The 14,907-nt window shown below is 48.3% G+C and overlaps 1 protein-coding gene across 1 annotated transcript; it reads right to left on the reverse strand.

Moving 5' to 3' along the window:
• Nucleotides 1–775: 775 nt before the first annotated feature.
• On the reverse strand, nucleotides 776–14,806 carry LOC135896428 (trypsin beta-like). Its single transcript, XM_065424800.2, has 5 exons — nucleotides 14,798–14,806; nucleotides 6,717–7,162; nucleotides 3,167–3,398; nucleotides 1,792–1,993; nucleotides 776–1,227 (listed from the first exon to the last, which is right to left on the reverse strand). Exons 2-5 carry the CDS (start codon nucleotides 7,082–7,084, stop codon nucleotides 1,007–1,009), a joined length of 1,023 nt encoding a protein of 340 aa, XP_065280872.1. The 5' UTR covers nucleotides 7,085–7,162; nucleotides 14,798–14,806; the 3' UTR covers nucleotides 776–1,006.
• Between the last annotated feature and the right edge of the window lie 101 nt (nucleotides 14,807–14,907).

Genomic DNA, 14,907 nt, shown 5'->3' on the forward strand with positions numbered 1-14,907 from the left:
CCCAGGGATTTAGAAGGGTTTGAGTGCGAGCTAGTTGGTACGGGTCATCCATTTTAAACAGCGCCATAAACACACAGACAAGGAAGAGAACAAGCAGCGCTGGTCCTGTGCTTTTCCTTGTCCGGTTTTTTTTGGCGCTGTTTAAAATGAATGCCCAGAGAGCTCGCGCCAGAGGGCATTGTGCGCGTGCAACGCGATGTAAAGGTCCAAACGAGTTTTTCGCGTCGCCTTTCCTGTCTGCCGCGCTCCTTCCATGTGAAGGAGCGTGACGTGAGGGTATATAAATTTCCGTGTTGGATGCTCTGAACCACTTCCCCACGCGGCGTGCAAGACAGCAGTAGCAGAAAAGTCGAAGGAAGAGGTAAAGAAAGCTCTCTGCTTTAAAAAGAAAATTCAAGAAAGAATTGTTAGTTTTCACAATGCCAGGAGCGTGGAAATTTTTTACGGCGTTTTCTTCTATACGGCCGCCAGCGTAGCCCGTGCTGATCGGCTGTGGCGATCTCCCCCGCCCCGCCCCACCCGATTACGTACGAGCCCTTCGTACCAGTGTATTAGCGGCAAGATGACCGTGAAGTATTTGAAGACTGGACAAGCGAGTGGCACAAACGCAGCGCTATTTGTGCTTCGTTTGAAACGTCAGGTGTCGTCGCCTATCAAACTTACGGTTTGGTGCCGATTTGACACAGATCTATTCACAGCGACCGTTCGGCGCTCGAGAGAAGAACGCCTCGCTGACGAAAGCGAGGGTTTGTGCAAGCCGAAAACTCGCTGGCCAAACGTGATCTACATTTTCTTTATTTTCTCTGAACGCAGACGTGCCCATAGTAAGCACGGGATCTGCCGCAGAGAATATACTTGCGGCCAAGCTCAGAATGAGCACAGGTTCGACCCCCTACGAATTGCTCAAGAAACGGCCGTGCAAATGAGAAAATCTCGAGGCACCAGTTAACGGCACGCCCAATGCTCAGCAAGAACAAACACGCGAGGCTGAAAAGCCTGTATTGCGTCAGAAGGTCTTGAAGACTGTCTCCAGCAGCCACGCCATGAGGGCGCGCACATCGGTGAAGACGGCGACACTGGAGACGGCGCGGGCGTCGTCCAGCCACGAGAGCAGGCCGACGAGGACCCAGCCCTGGACGGTGTCCACCATGAGCGCAGTGCCGGGGTCGACCACCTCGCGAAGGCCGCCGATGCTGACGGCGCAGAGCTCGTTCGAGGGCTCCCCGGCTGCGCGGAGGCACCAAAGTCACATCCACGTATGCCATGCACGGATGAATCGGTCTATAGGGGCGCTAGATCTGGACGCTGAAGATTCGTGTTGGTCGAATTCGCCGCCCTACTGTCTGCTCCTTATTGACGCGCGAGGAGCAGGCGTGCATACTCTCGCCTTTTGCTCTGGCATCATGACAATCGTGATTGTCAAAACTCGAGATAAACTTTAATTTCGAAAGCAAAGTGTGGTGGAAATTTTACTACACAGGGGGGAATTTTGCACGGCACCGGATTTCTACCCAATGGTCCAAGCTATATAACGAATGCTTAAAGACGCGCGCAGCGTTAGTGCCGTTCACTGCCTGAGTAGATTGTGCAGTAGGTAGTGGTTCGGGCAGGAGTAGTCAACAGTGCCCGTCGGCAAAGAACTTGCGACGCGGGCATGCACTTGATGCACTGAAGTTCGCTTTGAGGGGGAAAAAGGAAAGGAGGAGACGTGCCCGAAGCCCTCCGTAACCTTAGGGTAGGGCCGCTGCAATGCCTTTTTGGCGCTGTGGGTGCTCTCTAGTAATAGCTCACCGGTGTCGTGGGCCATTTGCGGGAGCAGCGAGCAGTTGACGAGCTGCACGGACTCCCTGGTCAGGGCGGTGGGCAGGCGGCCCGCTCCTCCCCCGGCCGAGCCCCCCTTGGGACGGCCTTCGTGGCGAGCCATCCACAACACCGAGCCGTACACCGGCACGTCGGGCCAGGGCAGGCACAGGGCACTCGCGCCGCCGCCGCCCTGCGCCACGGTCATCGCGCACCTTCGGGTTACGGGGCGCTTTCGGAATGCGCGGCAAGACGTGCGGCTTCTTGCAACGCTCGAATGTTTAAACAGTGGGACGAACCATGTGTACCCCACGACGTCTTCGTGCATACACCAGCTGTTTTCGTGACTGGTCAGGCTCCCGGTGAAAACATTGCCATAGACACGCCAGCAGCCGCGCAGCGACGGATAAGAGTTGCCTCGCCTTCTTGGAGTCTAGCGCGCACATCTTTAATTTTGGACCCGCTGTTTCCTCCAAGAGAGTCGAAGCTATACTGGCGGGAGTGAATCGCCACTGCGGACAGCTAGCGTGTCCCGCATAAAGCCTTTTTATTATTTCATTTCGCGGACCTGGAGAGGTGATGTTACTTGGATGATCTGACAAGAACCGAAACATTTTGGGTAAACACGGAACGAAATTCACGCCCTTGACGTGTTGCGGTCCGCATATGTCAGCTGAGCGTATTTCCTTAATTTTTTCCAGATTTAGGATACCCCGAGGGGGTGTATGTTTATTGAGTAAAATACGTCAGAGGAACCGTAACTCCTTTTAAGATGGATGAATAACAGACATTGAAGTCGCCCTAGTTTAATCATGTAAATGCACGCGTCGCACCCATGTACCCCCGCCTTCCCCCATTCTCAACGTCATTCCTCGTCAGAACATCGTTCGTACGCTCATAGTTTGGGGCGGCAGAACCCGCTTCGTCACTTCAACATTATATGGCAAGTGAAGCGCAAAAAGAAAAGAGGGACCCCTGTGTGTATCTGCTTTCTACGCTTCGCATGTAGTATATGCCGTACCAGTAATGCCGAATGTCTACGCTTCCACACAAAGTGAAATCGAGCGGTGATCTTCGACCTCTCTGGACTGAGCATGTGCTGGTGGGCTAGTTGGTTGAGCATGATTAAAAGACGGCGCCGAACAAAACAACACACGAAGAAGGGGAACACGAGACAGCACGTAGGCGCCTACGTGCTGTCTCGTGTTCCCCTTCTTCGTGTGTTGTTTTGTTCGGCGCCGTCTTTTAATCATGCTCTCTGGACTGCAGACTTCGCACGTGCTACCGCCCTCGTGTCTTCCAACAGGGGGAATCGTGACGTCACCCTTGTTCCCAAGTTAGCGGCCGCGCTATGTGGGCGCCGCACCTGAATGTCGATGGGCTCGGCGAGCACAAGCACGGCGAGGTCGTTGACGGCCCGCGTGGTGCCGTGGAACCGACATCCCGGGTGGCACAGTGCTGTCGACACCGGCACGCTCACGTAGGAGCGGTGCGAGGCGTGCCCCCCGTGGGCGGCCGAGCTGCCATTGCGCAGGTAGACGCGGTACGTCGGCTTGTAGCGCGACGCGAACAGGCAGTGTGCCGCCGTCAGAACGTGCCTGCGTAAGCGAGAAAAAAATCGAGTCATTGAGTTTTGTAGTGCGAGGAAGGTTAATTGCAGATCACCGCGTACGTGAATTTTCCGATTACGTGAACAGTTTTGAAATTGGACCATCACTGGTTTGTCTGCTTGACACGCCAGCATTTACTTGTCTGGCTACACTCGCCCTATATCATTCTGTAAAAATTCATGTATGACATTTTCGAACTGGGTTGCATGTTTCTGAGTGATCGGCAGGATGGCCTTTGCGTTACTACAGCATCATACCACACAATTGTCACTTGCGATGACAAAAAGAAAAGTCAAGTTTCGCCCGACAGGCGAAGCATTGATTGCGATAGCAAATTATTAGACAGCTATACGAAGTAAGATTAGCCGTTTTATTAGCTGCATAAACTGTAAACATTCGCTTACTAAGTAAATTAACTACCACTTTTGTCACGCGCACACAGGCAAACACGAACACATCTCACTCGATGACAACGGACTCGCATTGTGTCACCTTTCGCTTCAGCGCGAACTATAGACTCGCGAGAACACAGCCATCAGCTATAACCGGCAGGCTAGCCTTCGAACCCAGCGCAGATTACTCTCAAGATAACGCACGCTCAGCCGCCGCAGGCGGATAGAAATGTGCCCTAACATTCCCGCCCCCCTCCGACTCTTCTAGCGCTCGCACATCCACGGCGCTTGCATATCTCCCTGCTCCCCATCCCCCTTGCGCACGTGAGAAGACGGTGGGAACCTTCCCCGCCTTCCTCCCTTGCCAGAAGAGGGCTCACTCTCGCCAGTTGTCGCTCTCACCAACGGTGTACGCGCGTGGCCGCGATCGTATCTCACTCGAGTTTATACGGAACATCACGGCGACAACGAAGGCGGAATTTCGCCTGCAGAGTGTCCATCTAATTGCGATCGCTATAAAGCGCGCAAGCATGTAAAGAATAAATAAACGACCCGACTGGTGTTCAGTCGTCTCCGTACACGTGCTCGCGTCTTTTCCGTCGTAAAAAACTGCACAGCCCTGCAACCAGGCACACGTACCCAGGGGCGGGGGGGGGGGGGGAGGGGGCGAAATAAAACAGCATACCTCACCGCCCACGCCACCACTCCTCACATACATTCCCAAAGCGCCGACAAATCAATCTATTCGGTGGCCAACATTTTGATGCCTTTTACAGCAAGAGCTGCGCGTGACTAATGTTCCGTGGTTTTTTCGGCGTCCGTCAACACAAAAAATCATCATGTGGGCCGGTCCTGGTGATACTGCAGAAAGGGTTCAAGCTCATTGCCATATACCCCTGTGGGCTCGGGAATCTGTAACGCGCTCTTAGGGATCTTCGGGATGGGCCCACGTATGGTGAGTGCTTAACGCCTGCTTCCCCTCCGCCGCGGGTAGGCCGGACATTGCGCTACCTTCGGGCTGGATCCACGTATGGGAAGTGCTTAACGCCTGCTTCACCTCCGCCGCGGGTAGGCCCGACATTGCACTGCCTTCGGGATGAGCCAACGTATGAGTAGTGCTTAACGCCTGCTTCATCTCTGCCGCGTATGTGCCCGGTATTGCACTATCTTCGGCATCGGCCCACGTATGGGGAGTGCTCAATGCACGCATTGCACTACCTTCGGGCTGGGCCCAGGTATGGGGAGTGCTTAACGCCTGCTTCACCTCCGCCACGGGTCGGCCTGGTGTTGCACTGTCACCGTGCCGACCCGCGGCGGAGGTGAAGCGCTTTGCTTTTCGTTTGAGAGCTTCGACTGTCGTCAGCTTTCGCTGTCATTCCGTCTTCACACAGTGGAATGGTTGTCAATTTTTTTTCACACCTTTTGGATGGCGGTAGTTATCGACATCTCCTGGGGTGTGAAGGCCAGTTCCTCATCGATTCGGTGCCCGCTCGATTAACTAAATATGAGTTCACCATCCATTCAACGATCACGCACATCGCTGTTGCTTCGTTAGTTCAATATTTGTTTAGACTGACCCAGGGACCAGGAAAGCTATTCGGTTCTTGGTCAGCTGCTCCGTACGCTCGTGGAATGAGTTGCGGCCGGAGAAAACGCCAGTTGCGTTTAACTTTTAATTTTTCTTCATTATTTCCTCGAGTGACGGCTCGCCGCGACGCTGGCAGATCCTCGGAACTATATATCCGCGTTATGCGTTAGATAAAGTGGAAAATAAGATAATGAGGAACAGTGTCCATCATCAGACCGTGCAATATCCGTTAAACCGATAAGCAATATATGACTGTCACCCGTTACGTCGTCTGGCTTTTCCCTAATTGTAAAGCACTTTGGCAACTGGAAACAAGAGTCGCAAGGAGTTGAGAAATTAAGCGATCTACTAAGGAAGAGAGCCGAGGCAACAGCCAAACAGGAAGGAAAATCGAAAATTAACAACGTTAACCGTTGTTTGGGAAAATGTTTATGCATCAACATCTTTTTATTTAAAAAGGAAGTAGAGAAAGCGCCGCCGGAAATGGAGAATAATTCCATGTGTTTTGAATGACGCTTCTACAGTCATCAATCGAGCCGCCTGATGTAGCCACTTCTCTGCTGTGCTAATGTGGGTGTTTTTCTAACCTTCCGCGGCGGGTGCAGTATGTCTACTGCAGAGTCCTGCGCTCTACGCGGTTGTACGGGACTGCTGACTACGCATCAATACGCACCTTCTCAAACAACAACACGAGTAGGTTTTGCCACTTGGTAGAGCAGTTAACGAGGGATTCAGAAGAACCTGTGATTGTTCCGCAAATATGTATTTTTCTATAATTCTTCCAGAGCTAATTAAAAAAGCGCTACTAGACCTTTATTTTACATTTCCCTTGTTTACTTGTTCTTGGCAGTGTTCTTCTTGCGTTTCTTTCATGCGCGAGTCTATTTGGCGTGGTTCCTTGTTTGCCAAGTAAAGGAGAGGTGTATCTCAGATATACCTCATTTCAATTCCCTTTTGCGGGTTTACGCATCATTATGGCGAATTGCGGGCATTATTCACATTTATGCTAGTAAAGGTACCTCCTTCCCCCCTTATTTGCATAGAAAAGTTACCTTGGGTTGGACCCCCCTCCCCGGAAAAAAAAATCCTGGGTACGTGCCTGCCCGCAACAAGTAGTAATTTGCAATATCACACCGTTTGCTTTTACTGGTGGTCAATGTGCAGTGAGAACACCTGGTGATGCAGCTCATTTGCCGCCACACTGACATTGTAACTTCTGTTCGTGTTATCTGCGCGTGTCGTCACCCTTTCTTTGCTGCCTTGCAATCATCGACCACGTGGGTATCTCGCGTAACAAAGCGACGCATTCCGTCGCGCGGCGAATACCTCGCGGTGACGAGGGCGCCGGCGCACGTCGAGGTCAGCCTGTGGGTGACGGCCACCCGCGCCAGGTGGCCGAAGAAGGAGTCCGGCCCCGCGCGGCGGTCTGACGAGCCGTTGGAGTCTCCCCTGGCGGCCTGGAAGACGCTGGGGCAAGGCAGCAGGTCCTCCGGGTCCTGGACGTCGGTCATCGCCTCCACGCGCACCGTCACCATCCAGGGCAGCGAGTGGGCGCCGCCCAGCGGGATGCCGCCTTCCGAGCCGCACTGGCTGGGGATCGGGAAGTGCTCCGTGCGGCAGCACCGGCCGCCCCGCGGCACTGCGGAGGCGAGCAGCAGCAGTCCGAGCACGAAGGACGCGGCGTCCGCAGCCATGGCTTCCGTCCACTTCTGTCGCAGCCGGCGCGCGCCCTCGCGAGGCCTCGTGTCTCGCCAAGCAGTGGCGCGTACCCACTATGGGGGATCGGCCAAGAAGCAGGCGGTTTTCCGTGCGCTTAGAAGTAAATCAAAACTACACTTGAATAGCAGAGCGTGGGACTATAGAACTGTAATTGAGAAGTGTAATGAAAATATTGTTAAGAATGTTGATAAAGTAAGTAAGCAAGTAAGTAAGTAAGATAATTATTGATAATTTTAGAAATTCAGCAAAGTACTCCTTTTGCCTCTCTAATAATTCTGCCTGAAATATGGGTGTGAAGTCGGGAAAGCGGAGGGAGTAACACCATTGAAGAGATTCAGAGAAGATTCCCTCTCCTGCCTTCTCATTGCACGCAGAAGCGTCAGTAGCTATTACATTGTCAGTGGTTGGCTGGTGTAGGTGGCCGTGTAAGATATTAATTAAATCTCGCCTTGGTAATAGTTTAGCATGATTTGAAATTATGTCCTCGTTCTCAATTTTGAGGCATGTTAAGGCGTCATTTGAATGACAAACTTGGCGTATGGACACATTCAACTGTTGTAACTGTGCTTGCACGAATATTATCTGAGTACGGTGGAATCTCGACCACGATACTTGAAAAAACTCAGACGGTTCAGTGATAATGCACATTGCGTACGTCTTTTTAAAAAGTCATAAATTTAAAAAAAATGTCCGAACCGTAAGCATGCGGAATCTGCAATTTAGGGTGGGTGTATTAGCTTCCTGATATAAAACAGCGTTGGCAAGAAATCTAGGTAGTCCGAGGCATGATCGTAGAGCTTCTCTTCCTAAACGCATGAGAGGTTTAATTTTGCAGGCGGGACCACCGGAAAATATTACGCAGCCGAATTCTAATATGGGCCTAACATACATTTTATAAATCATCGGTAAGGTATCCCTGGCTTCGTCAACTTGTGGAATGATTTTCTGTCGGTATTGTAAAGATATATGCACCTGTGCAGTTAATGGGAATACTAATACCGCACTTTTGCTCATATTTAACGACATACATAACCCGTCTATAGCCATGTCTCCAGCATTCCGAAGTAATTCTGCAATGGCTGTCGTAGTGAATGTATATTATTTGAGGATGTGAAAAATTCGATATCGTCCGCATAAACATAAACATGTACTTCCGGAGACAAAGGAATTGTTCTTAGCAAAAGGTTAAATAACTATAAGGGAAAGAACGGAACCCGGTGGTACACTTCCTGTCTGCTTGTGTTTAGACGTCGAAATACCGTGTTGGTTTACCAATAAAACTCTCTATCCCTTATAAATTAATAGATCCAAGCGGTTATATATTTCGGGAAATTCGTAGACTGAAGCTTATCGAACAGCACACAATATTCTACAGAGTCGTATGCTTTTGTCATAATCTAGCGTCACCAAAGCTGCGTATACTCTCGTTTGCGGTGAGCAAGTTTAATCTCTAAATCTACATGGGCGCACCATACGGAGTGGCCGGGACGAAACCCAATCTGACAAGGACTGGGAAGGGTATCATCCTGCATAAAATTTGTTATACGGCCGTGAAGAACCCTTTCTATTAACTTGACGGCATAGGAAGTAAGAGAAATTGGTCTTATGTTGTCCAGCTGTCAAGTCCAGCTGCATTTTTCTTCAATAGTGGAATAACTTTACCTACTCTCCCACTCTCTTGGAAAACCCATCAATTTTTTAGAGAGAAATTTGTGATATTTAGCAGGTCCTGAGGCGCATAATCAAACAAAACTTTTAGCATTCCTGTTGTAATGCCATCTGGACCTGGGGCTGACGCCGGTAACGATGTAATGATGCTTTCAAGCTCTGTCGCTGTTACTGTTACAAAGTCGTCTACCTAGGGAGGTTTCTTTAGTCCTATCGGCAATTTATGCTTTGAACGTCGCGCAAGTCCTTGAGCAATTTTCTCAAGCGATTCTGATAATTCTTTTGTTGATAGACCAACAGAGTCGACATTCAAGGGCACCGACATAACTTTACGAGATCGAAGAAATTTAAACGGGGCTTTTTTATTGCTAGACTTCGAAAGGTATGTGTATAATGCTTGGAATCATAATCCTCCTTAGCTTTTGAGACTGTTCGTTTAAATGTAGTAGCTACTATACTTAAATATAGTAGCTATAAGCATCGACGCACAGTCGATATCACGGAACTCCAAAAACAGCTGTCATGCGCCGTGCGCGATTCCAAAAATTTTTATTTTTCCACAACATTGCCCAACTTTATAAAAAACGCACCGGATAAGTTTTGGGGATACCTTGGCAATAGCAAGAAGACTATTACGGAAATTGCAGTTAATGGAACCATTCTTAACGACTTGAATGCCATCGCACAACATTTTAACACGTATTTTCATAGCGTATTCTCCCGTGCACGGTCAGGCCCACCTTTGAGTTCTGTAGTGTTTGAAGAGCATGAGGCAAGCTTTATATTTTACCATGGCATAGTGTCTATGTTACTCAATTTAATAACCAAAACAACCCCTGGTCCTGACAACCTTCCGAATGTGTTTCTTAGGCGATACGCCGAAACTGTTGCCAAATTCTTAGTTGTATTATTCAGAGCATCTTTGTTAAGCGTGAAAGTGCCTGAAGATTGGAAGATGGCTCGAGTTGTTCCGGTCTTTAAGAAAGGCGATCGATTATTGCTCGAGAATTACCGCCCCATATCATTAACGTCATCGTGCTGCAAACTTTTCGAGCACATAATCGCAACTCGCATTAATGAATTTTTAGATGAACACTCCATACTAACAAGTGCTCCACATGTCAATGTCAATGTTAACAAACTTGAGAGAATACAGAGAAAATCTGTCCGTTTGATTTATTCTAAGTTCAAAAGTTCGGATTCCCCGTCAGAGTTGATGTTGGCTAACGATATCCCTTCGCTTAAACAAAGAAGACAAAAACACAGGCTAGACTTTTTACATAATCTAATTAATCACAAATTGGCTTTGGACCCTTCACTATATGTAAGTCATCTCTCCACTAGGTATACACGACACCATCGTCCGGAGACACTGACACCTATCTATGCCAGGACAGACAGCTATAAGTTTTCCTTCTTTCCCCGAACTATTTCTGAATGGAATTCGCTGCCCGCCCCTTACAATATGTGACTGTGTTTTATGTAAGTTTTTGTTGTCTTTTTTTTTTCCTGTATAGAATGTATTCTTCCTGTTGAATGAGCGGGGCAGGTCCTCGGCTCTCAAACTCCCTTGCCTTTGATGTGCAATTTCCCTTGCCTTTTTTTTTCATCGTTCTGTTTGCACCATTAATTGATTTAGGTATTGTATTTTGATCCTTTTCACTAAATGTTTGTGAGCAATATATCATTGTGAAGTCTATATATTTTATGAATGTATGCGAACGTATCTTGTACATGTCTTGCACTCAATGTCTGCCCGTCCTGCAAGGACCACAATGTGGTCTGCAGTATGTACTAAATAAATAAATAAATAAATAAATAAATAAATAAATAAATAAATAAATAAATAAATATGTATAATCAGCCCAATTAACAGGACATTGGTTGTACAAAAGTTTTTGCACGCACCTTTTCTACGTCTAAAATCTCGCTCGCAGTTAGAATTCCACAAGGGACAATATGATCAGCCCTCAGTAGATTGCACAACAAACTGAGCTTTTTTTGCTGATTGTTTTAGAATTGAACAAAGGCTCGCGGCGTTCACGCGCGACTGGTTTGCTTGCTCCTTCCTCCCTTCTTCTTCATCTGCCGTACGCTCTTTTCACCAATCAATACAGTGTGGCCACCATAGGCGGAAAGTTTTCATTTTTCCGGGGAGGGGTCAGAGGCCCGACCAGCTTTTTGTGTGTGTGTATATATGGCCTTATTGCGAATTTACAAGACCTCATAGTAGGAGACAGTTCATTTTCACAGCCTGAGTCCTCTCCCACCACCAAGAATCTGGCATCGCTAGGTGGTGTAATCTTCCTTCGTGAAATTGTGGTATACTTCGATATCACCAATACTGCTTCGCCTTTCAGGTGAAACTGCAGCCTCTCTCTTTTTTTTTTCTTTTTGTGTGAGTCCGAGTGTAGGTGCTCCTGCACATGCCTACAGTTGATTGTGATTCTGAGTGAATCCGGCTTGGCCTCATTTCGGTTACTGGGTGAATTATACAGTGTGCCCCAACTATCGTGCACCAAGACTTAAAAAAAGAGCACTTGCGTTACTCGAAGAAAACCTAGTGCATATTGTTTCCAGTACAGTGGAGCAGCCACCAGTAATTTTTTCGTTCCTGAAATTTAATTCAACAATTGCAATTAATTATCCAATTCGAGAAGTACTGTCCTAATTATCAAAGTGTCAATGAGGCATTTGTAGGCACTATGCAGGCACCCACAAATGACATCTAGCCGATGTGTTTTCAGTGACGCACTAATTGCGTGCAATTTCTTCCGACTGGCAAACAAACCTCACGAAATATGAAAAATACCATGGCACTGCGTTCCCACCCGTTTCATAAAGCAGCGCCCTCAAATAAGCTGATTGAAAGCAACCGCATTGGCTGTCGCAAACCCGAAGAGGCAGCGCATCACCTTGATAATGGCACGTAAGGAGCAGCAACAGCAGGTTTCGGGGCTTTGAAGCTGTTCCTTCCTCTGCTACGTTACACTTATTATCCGGCTATCAAGGCCGACTGATCACATTGATAGCAAAAGCCCCTTGATAACGCGGCCGAAGCACCGCTCTGACCGCGCACGAAACGCGAAAAGCAATGTAGTACGCATAGCATGTTCAAAGATCCCGGCTTTGCTCGCACCGCATCGACAGAGTGCGCGCGCAGCTATATGCCAGAAACTTGCTTCTGACCAAAGCCAAATTGAAGTGACGGTTTTAGCTTTCATGAGAGTGTATACGTGCTGCAAAAACAGGTTCACGGCATAAAATAAAAGCGAAATAAGCAGACCGCGGGAGGCGACGCACGTGAGAAAAGGCAGAACCGATGCGTTCAAGAAAGTAAATAACCACGTCTAAATGAGCCGAATTGGCAATAGGAACGCCTGCACACAAAAAAGTAAATCAGATTTCATTGTGTTCATATTTTCTATGAATTCGTAAGCGCTGTTGAACACCAGCTGCTGCCTCCTTCTGGAGCCACGCATTACTGAGTCCGGTTTATCGCATATTCAGTGCCTTTCTTGTTGACCGACTCTCGAATTCTACGGCAGACATCCGTTATCCTTGTCTTGAGCTACTCTGACATCCGTCTCGATCATGTAAGCACGATCTTTCCCATAACCCCAAAGAAAGAAATCGATTGGAGAGAGGTCAGGCGACCTAGCCGGCCAATTTACAGGCCCATGCCTTCCAATCTGCTGCGCATGAAAAGTCGCATTTACCCAGTTTCGTGCTCGGCTGCTGCTGTGTGCTGGTGCTCCCTCATACCACAGAAGTGGAAGACGTGACAGCGCGACTTCGCTGACAAATTCATCCGCCACTCCTTCAAGGATTTCGTCCATGCACGTAACGCTGTCCAGTCAGCGTGTGATCGAAGATGGGACCGACTATGATATAGCAACGGCGTAAATTTCGCACCCCACATTGAACGACCACTGCAGGTGCTGGTGCCGATTGCACTTTACCCAGTGTAGATTGGAGTCCCTCCAATAGTGTGCATTATGCAAATTTACCTGTGCGTTTATGTGAAAATTGGCTTTTGTCAGGACCCAATTCGAGGAATCTATAGACGATTCTACAAGGTATCTATCTTTCAAGCATTGGGTGCATGGTTATAAGGTGGTGCGGGTGAAAAGCCGGCGTTTAGAATTCTCCGAACTGATGACTTGGAAATTAGTACCTGGGCGGCCACATTCCGCACACTAGCATGAGGGTTTGAGGCCATAAACGTTATATAGAACATCCGCGCGTAGGCGGCGCCTCAAAGATGGAGCCCTACGCCGCTCTTTCTTGAAGCTGTCGGTTTGTCTCAGGTTTTCGTCGTTTCTGATGATTGTTGACGCGTTTGGTCTACCGCCACACTTTCATGACTGATATATATTTGCGGCCTTCCTCTTGTTGTCATATGCAGCTCCCAAGGCAAGGATCATTTTCACCTTCTGCTCATTAGAGAAAGACATGGCGACTCGAACGAAACAAAACGCACCTTAAACTTTCGCACTGACGTTGTCAATTCGCTTTCGTAATTATAGCTCTCGTGGCAAAAAAAAAAAAATGAACCATCGGTATCTACGCTAATACAACAGCTATCACAGCTTATTTCCAACTAACACCAAACGCGACGTGTTACTTCGGCCGAGGCGCGGTAGATAAGGCACTAGCTCGATCACGATGTGTTACATCAAAGCGGTATATGCCTAGCCGATTCATGCGTCCGTCCGTGTGTCACCTGTACGCCGAAAACTCCTCTGGCGCAGCCCCATGCAAACACACGAAAAAAGAAAAAAAATAGGAAAGGGAGGCGCGCGATTGGCTGCGCTAGTAGTGACGTCGTTGATCTCCGTCGCAGCCGCGGCCAATCCTTTCTCTATGGTCGAGCGCTCGCGCAGCAGTTTCTCTGGCTCCGAAACGGTTAGGCCACGCGTCATACGTACTCCTGAGGAGCAGGAAGCTTTCGATCAGCAACGCCGCGAGCAGAACCGGGAACCAGCTCGGCTACGCCGTCCCGATGCTGCAGCCCGGTCACAAGAACGGGCTCGGGCAGCCGAGCGCAAGCAGCAACTGCGTACCGAGGATCCGGTAGCCTACCAAGCCGTCGTTTAATGAACTTTCGGGATTAACCCAGTGAGAAACACAGGGGCCGCACGTTTCAACTTCGCTTGTTAACCGTCTGCAAGGAGTGTTCTTGGGCGATGATTTTCTCTTATTTCCTTAATTTCGTTCTGACTAACTCAGAAGGACCCTGTTTTAGGGCGCTGAATTATTATGCGGGTGTGAGCGCAGGCACGTGGTATTGGCCATATTTCGCAGGGTTTATTTACCAGTTGGAAAAAATTAGTACGCAATTAGTATGTCACTGAAAATACCGCAGTTAGATGCCCCTTGGCTGTGCCTACAAATGTTTAATTGACACTGATAATTATGATAGTACGTCTAGAGTTAGATCATTATAGTTACCTAATTAAATATCAGTAATTAAAGGTTTACTGGTAGCTACTCCGCTGTACTGGAAACAATATAGACTAGGGTTTATTCGAGTGGCACATTGCTCTCTTTTTTAAAATCTTGGTGCATGATAGTCAACAGGGACACCCTGTATATATTTATGACCTTGCATGCAACTGACGATGTTTCCATCCCTAATAAATGTTGTAAATTATTGGAAGTGTTTTTAATGAGTCGTTAGCTTTGCTTACTGGAAAGAGAAGCGATACTGAGACACGCACCATTCACGTGCGTTTCACAGGCCGTTGATAAAAGAGTGCCGAAGGGGTCACTAAAGTCTACAGGATTTTTTCAGGGTCAGAAAAGCACGTAAAGCATTTCGAAGCGAGGTGAACATACAGCAACATATTCATTCTCTAGGCATAATCTATCCATACCTCTAAATGTAATGGTTAACTGGCTACCTCCTTCTCATTAAAGCTATAATAAACCTTGTCCTGTGTATATATTTAAATATATTGTGTATGTGCATGGTGTTTACAGTGGAAACTTAAAACAACGTTGAAACGAGAACATACGGATGAGGCTCGCCGCTGGTACTTTCAATCCGCTTGTTCTCCTATTGTCAGGGTTTGCAGAAATAAAGCAAAGTACGAATTAAAATCCGTGCACGTCCGCGCCAATAATG

The sequence above is a fragment of the Dermacentor albipictus genome, chromosome 6, assembly GCF_038994185.2.
Source record: "Dermacentor albipictus isolate Rhodes 1998 colony chromosome 6, USDA_Dalb.pri_finalv2, whole genome shotgun sequence".
Lineage (NCBI taxonomy): Eukaryota > Metazoa > Arthropoda > Arachnida > Ixodida > Ixodidae > Dermacentor > Dermacentor albipictus.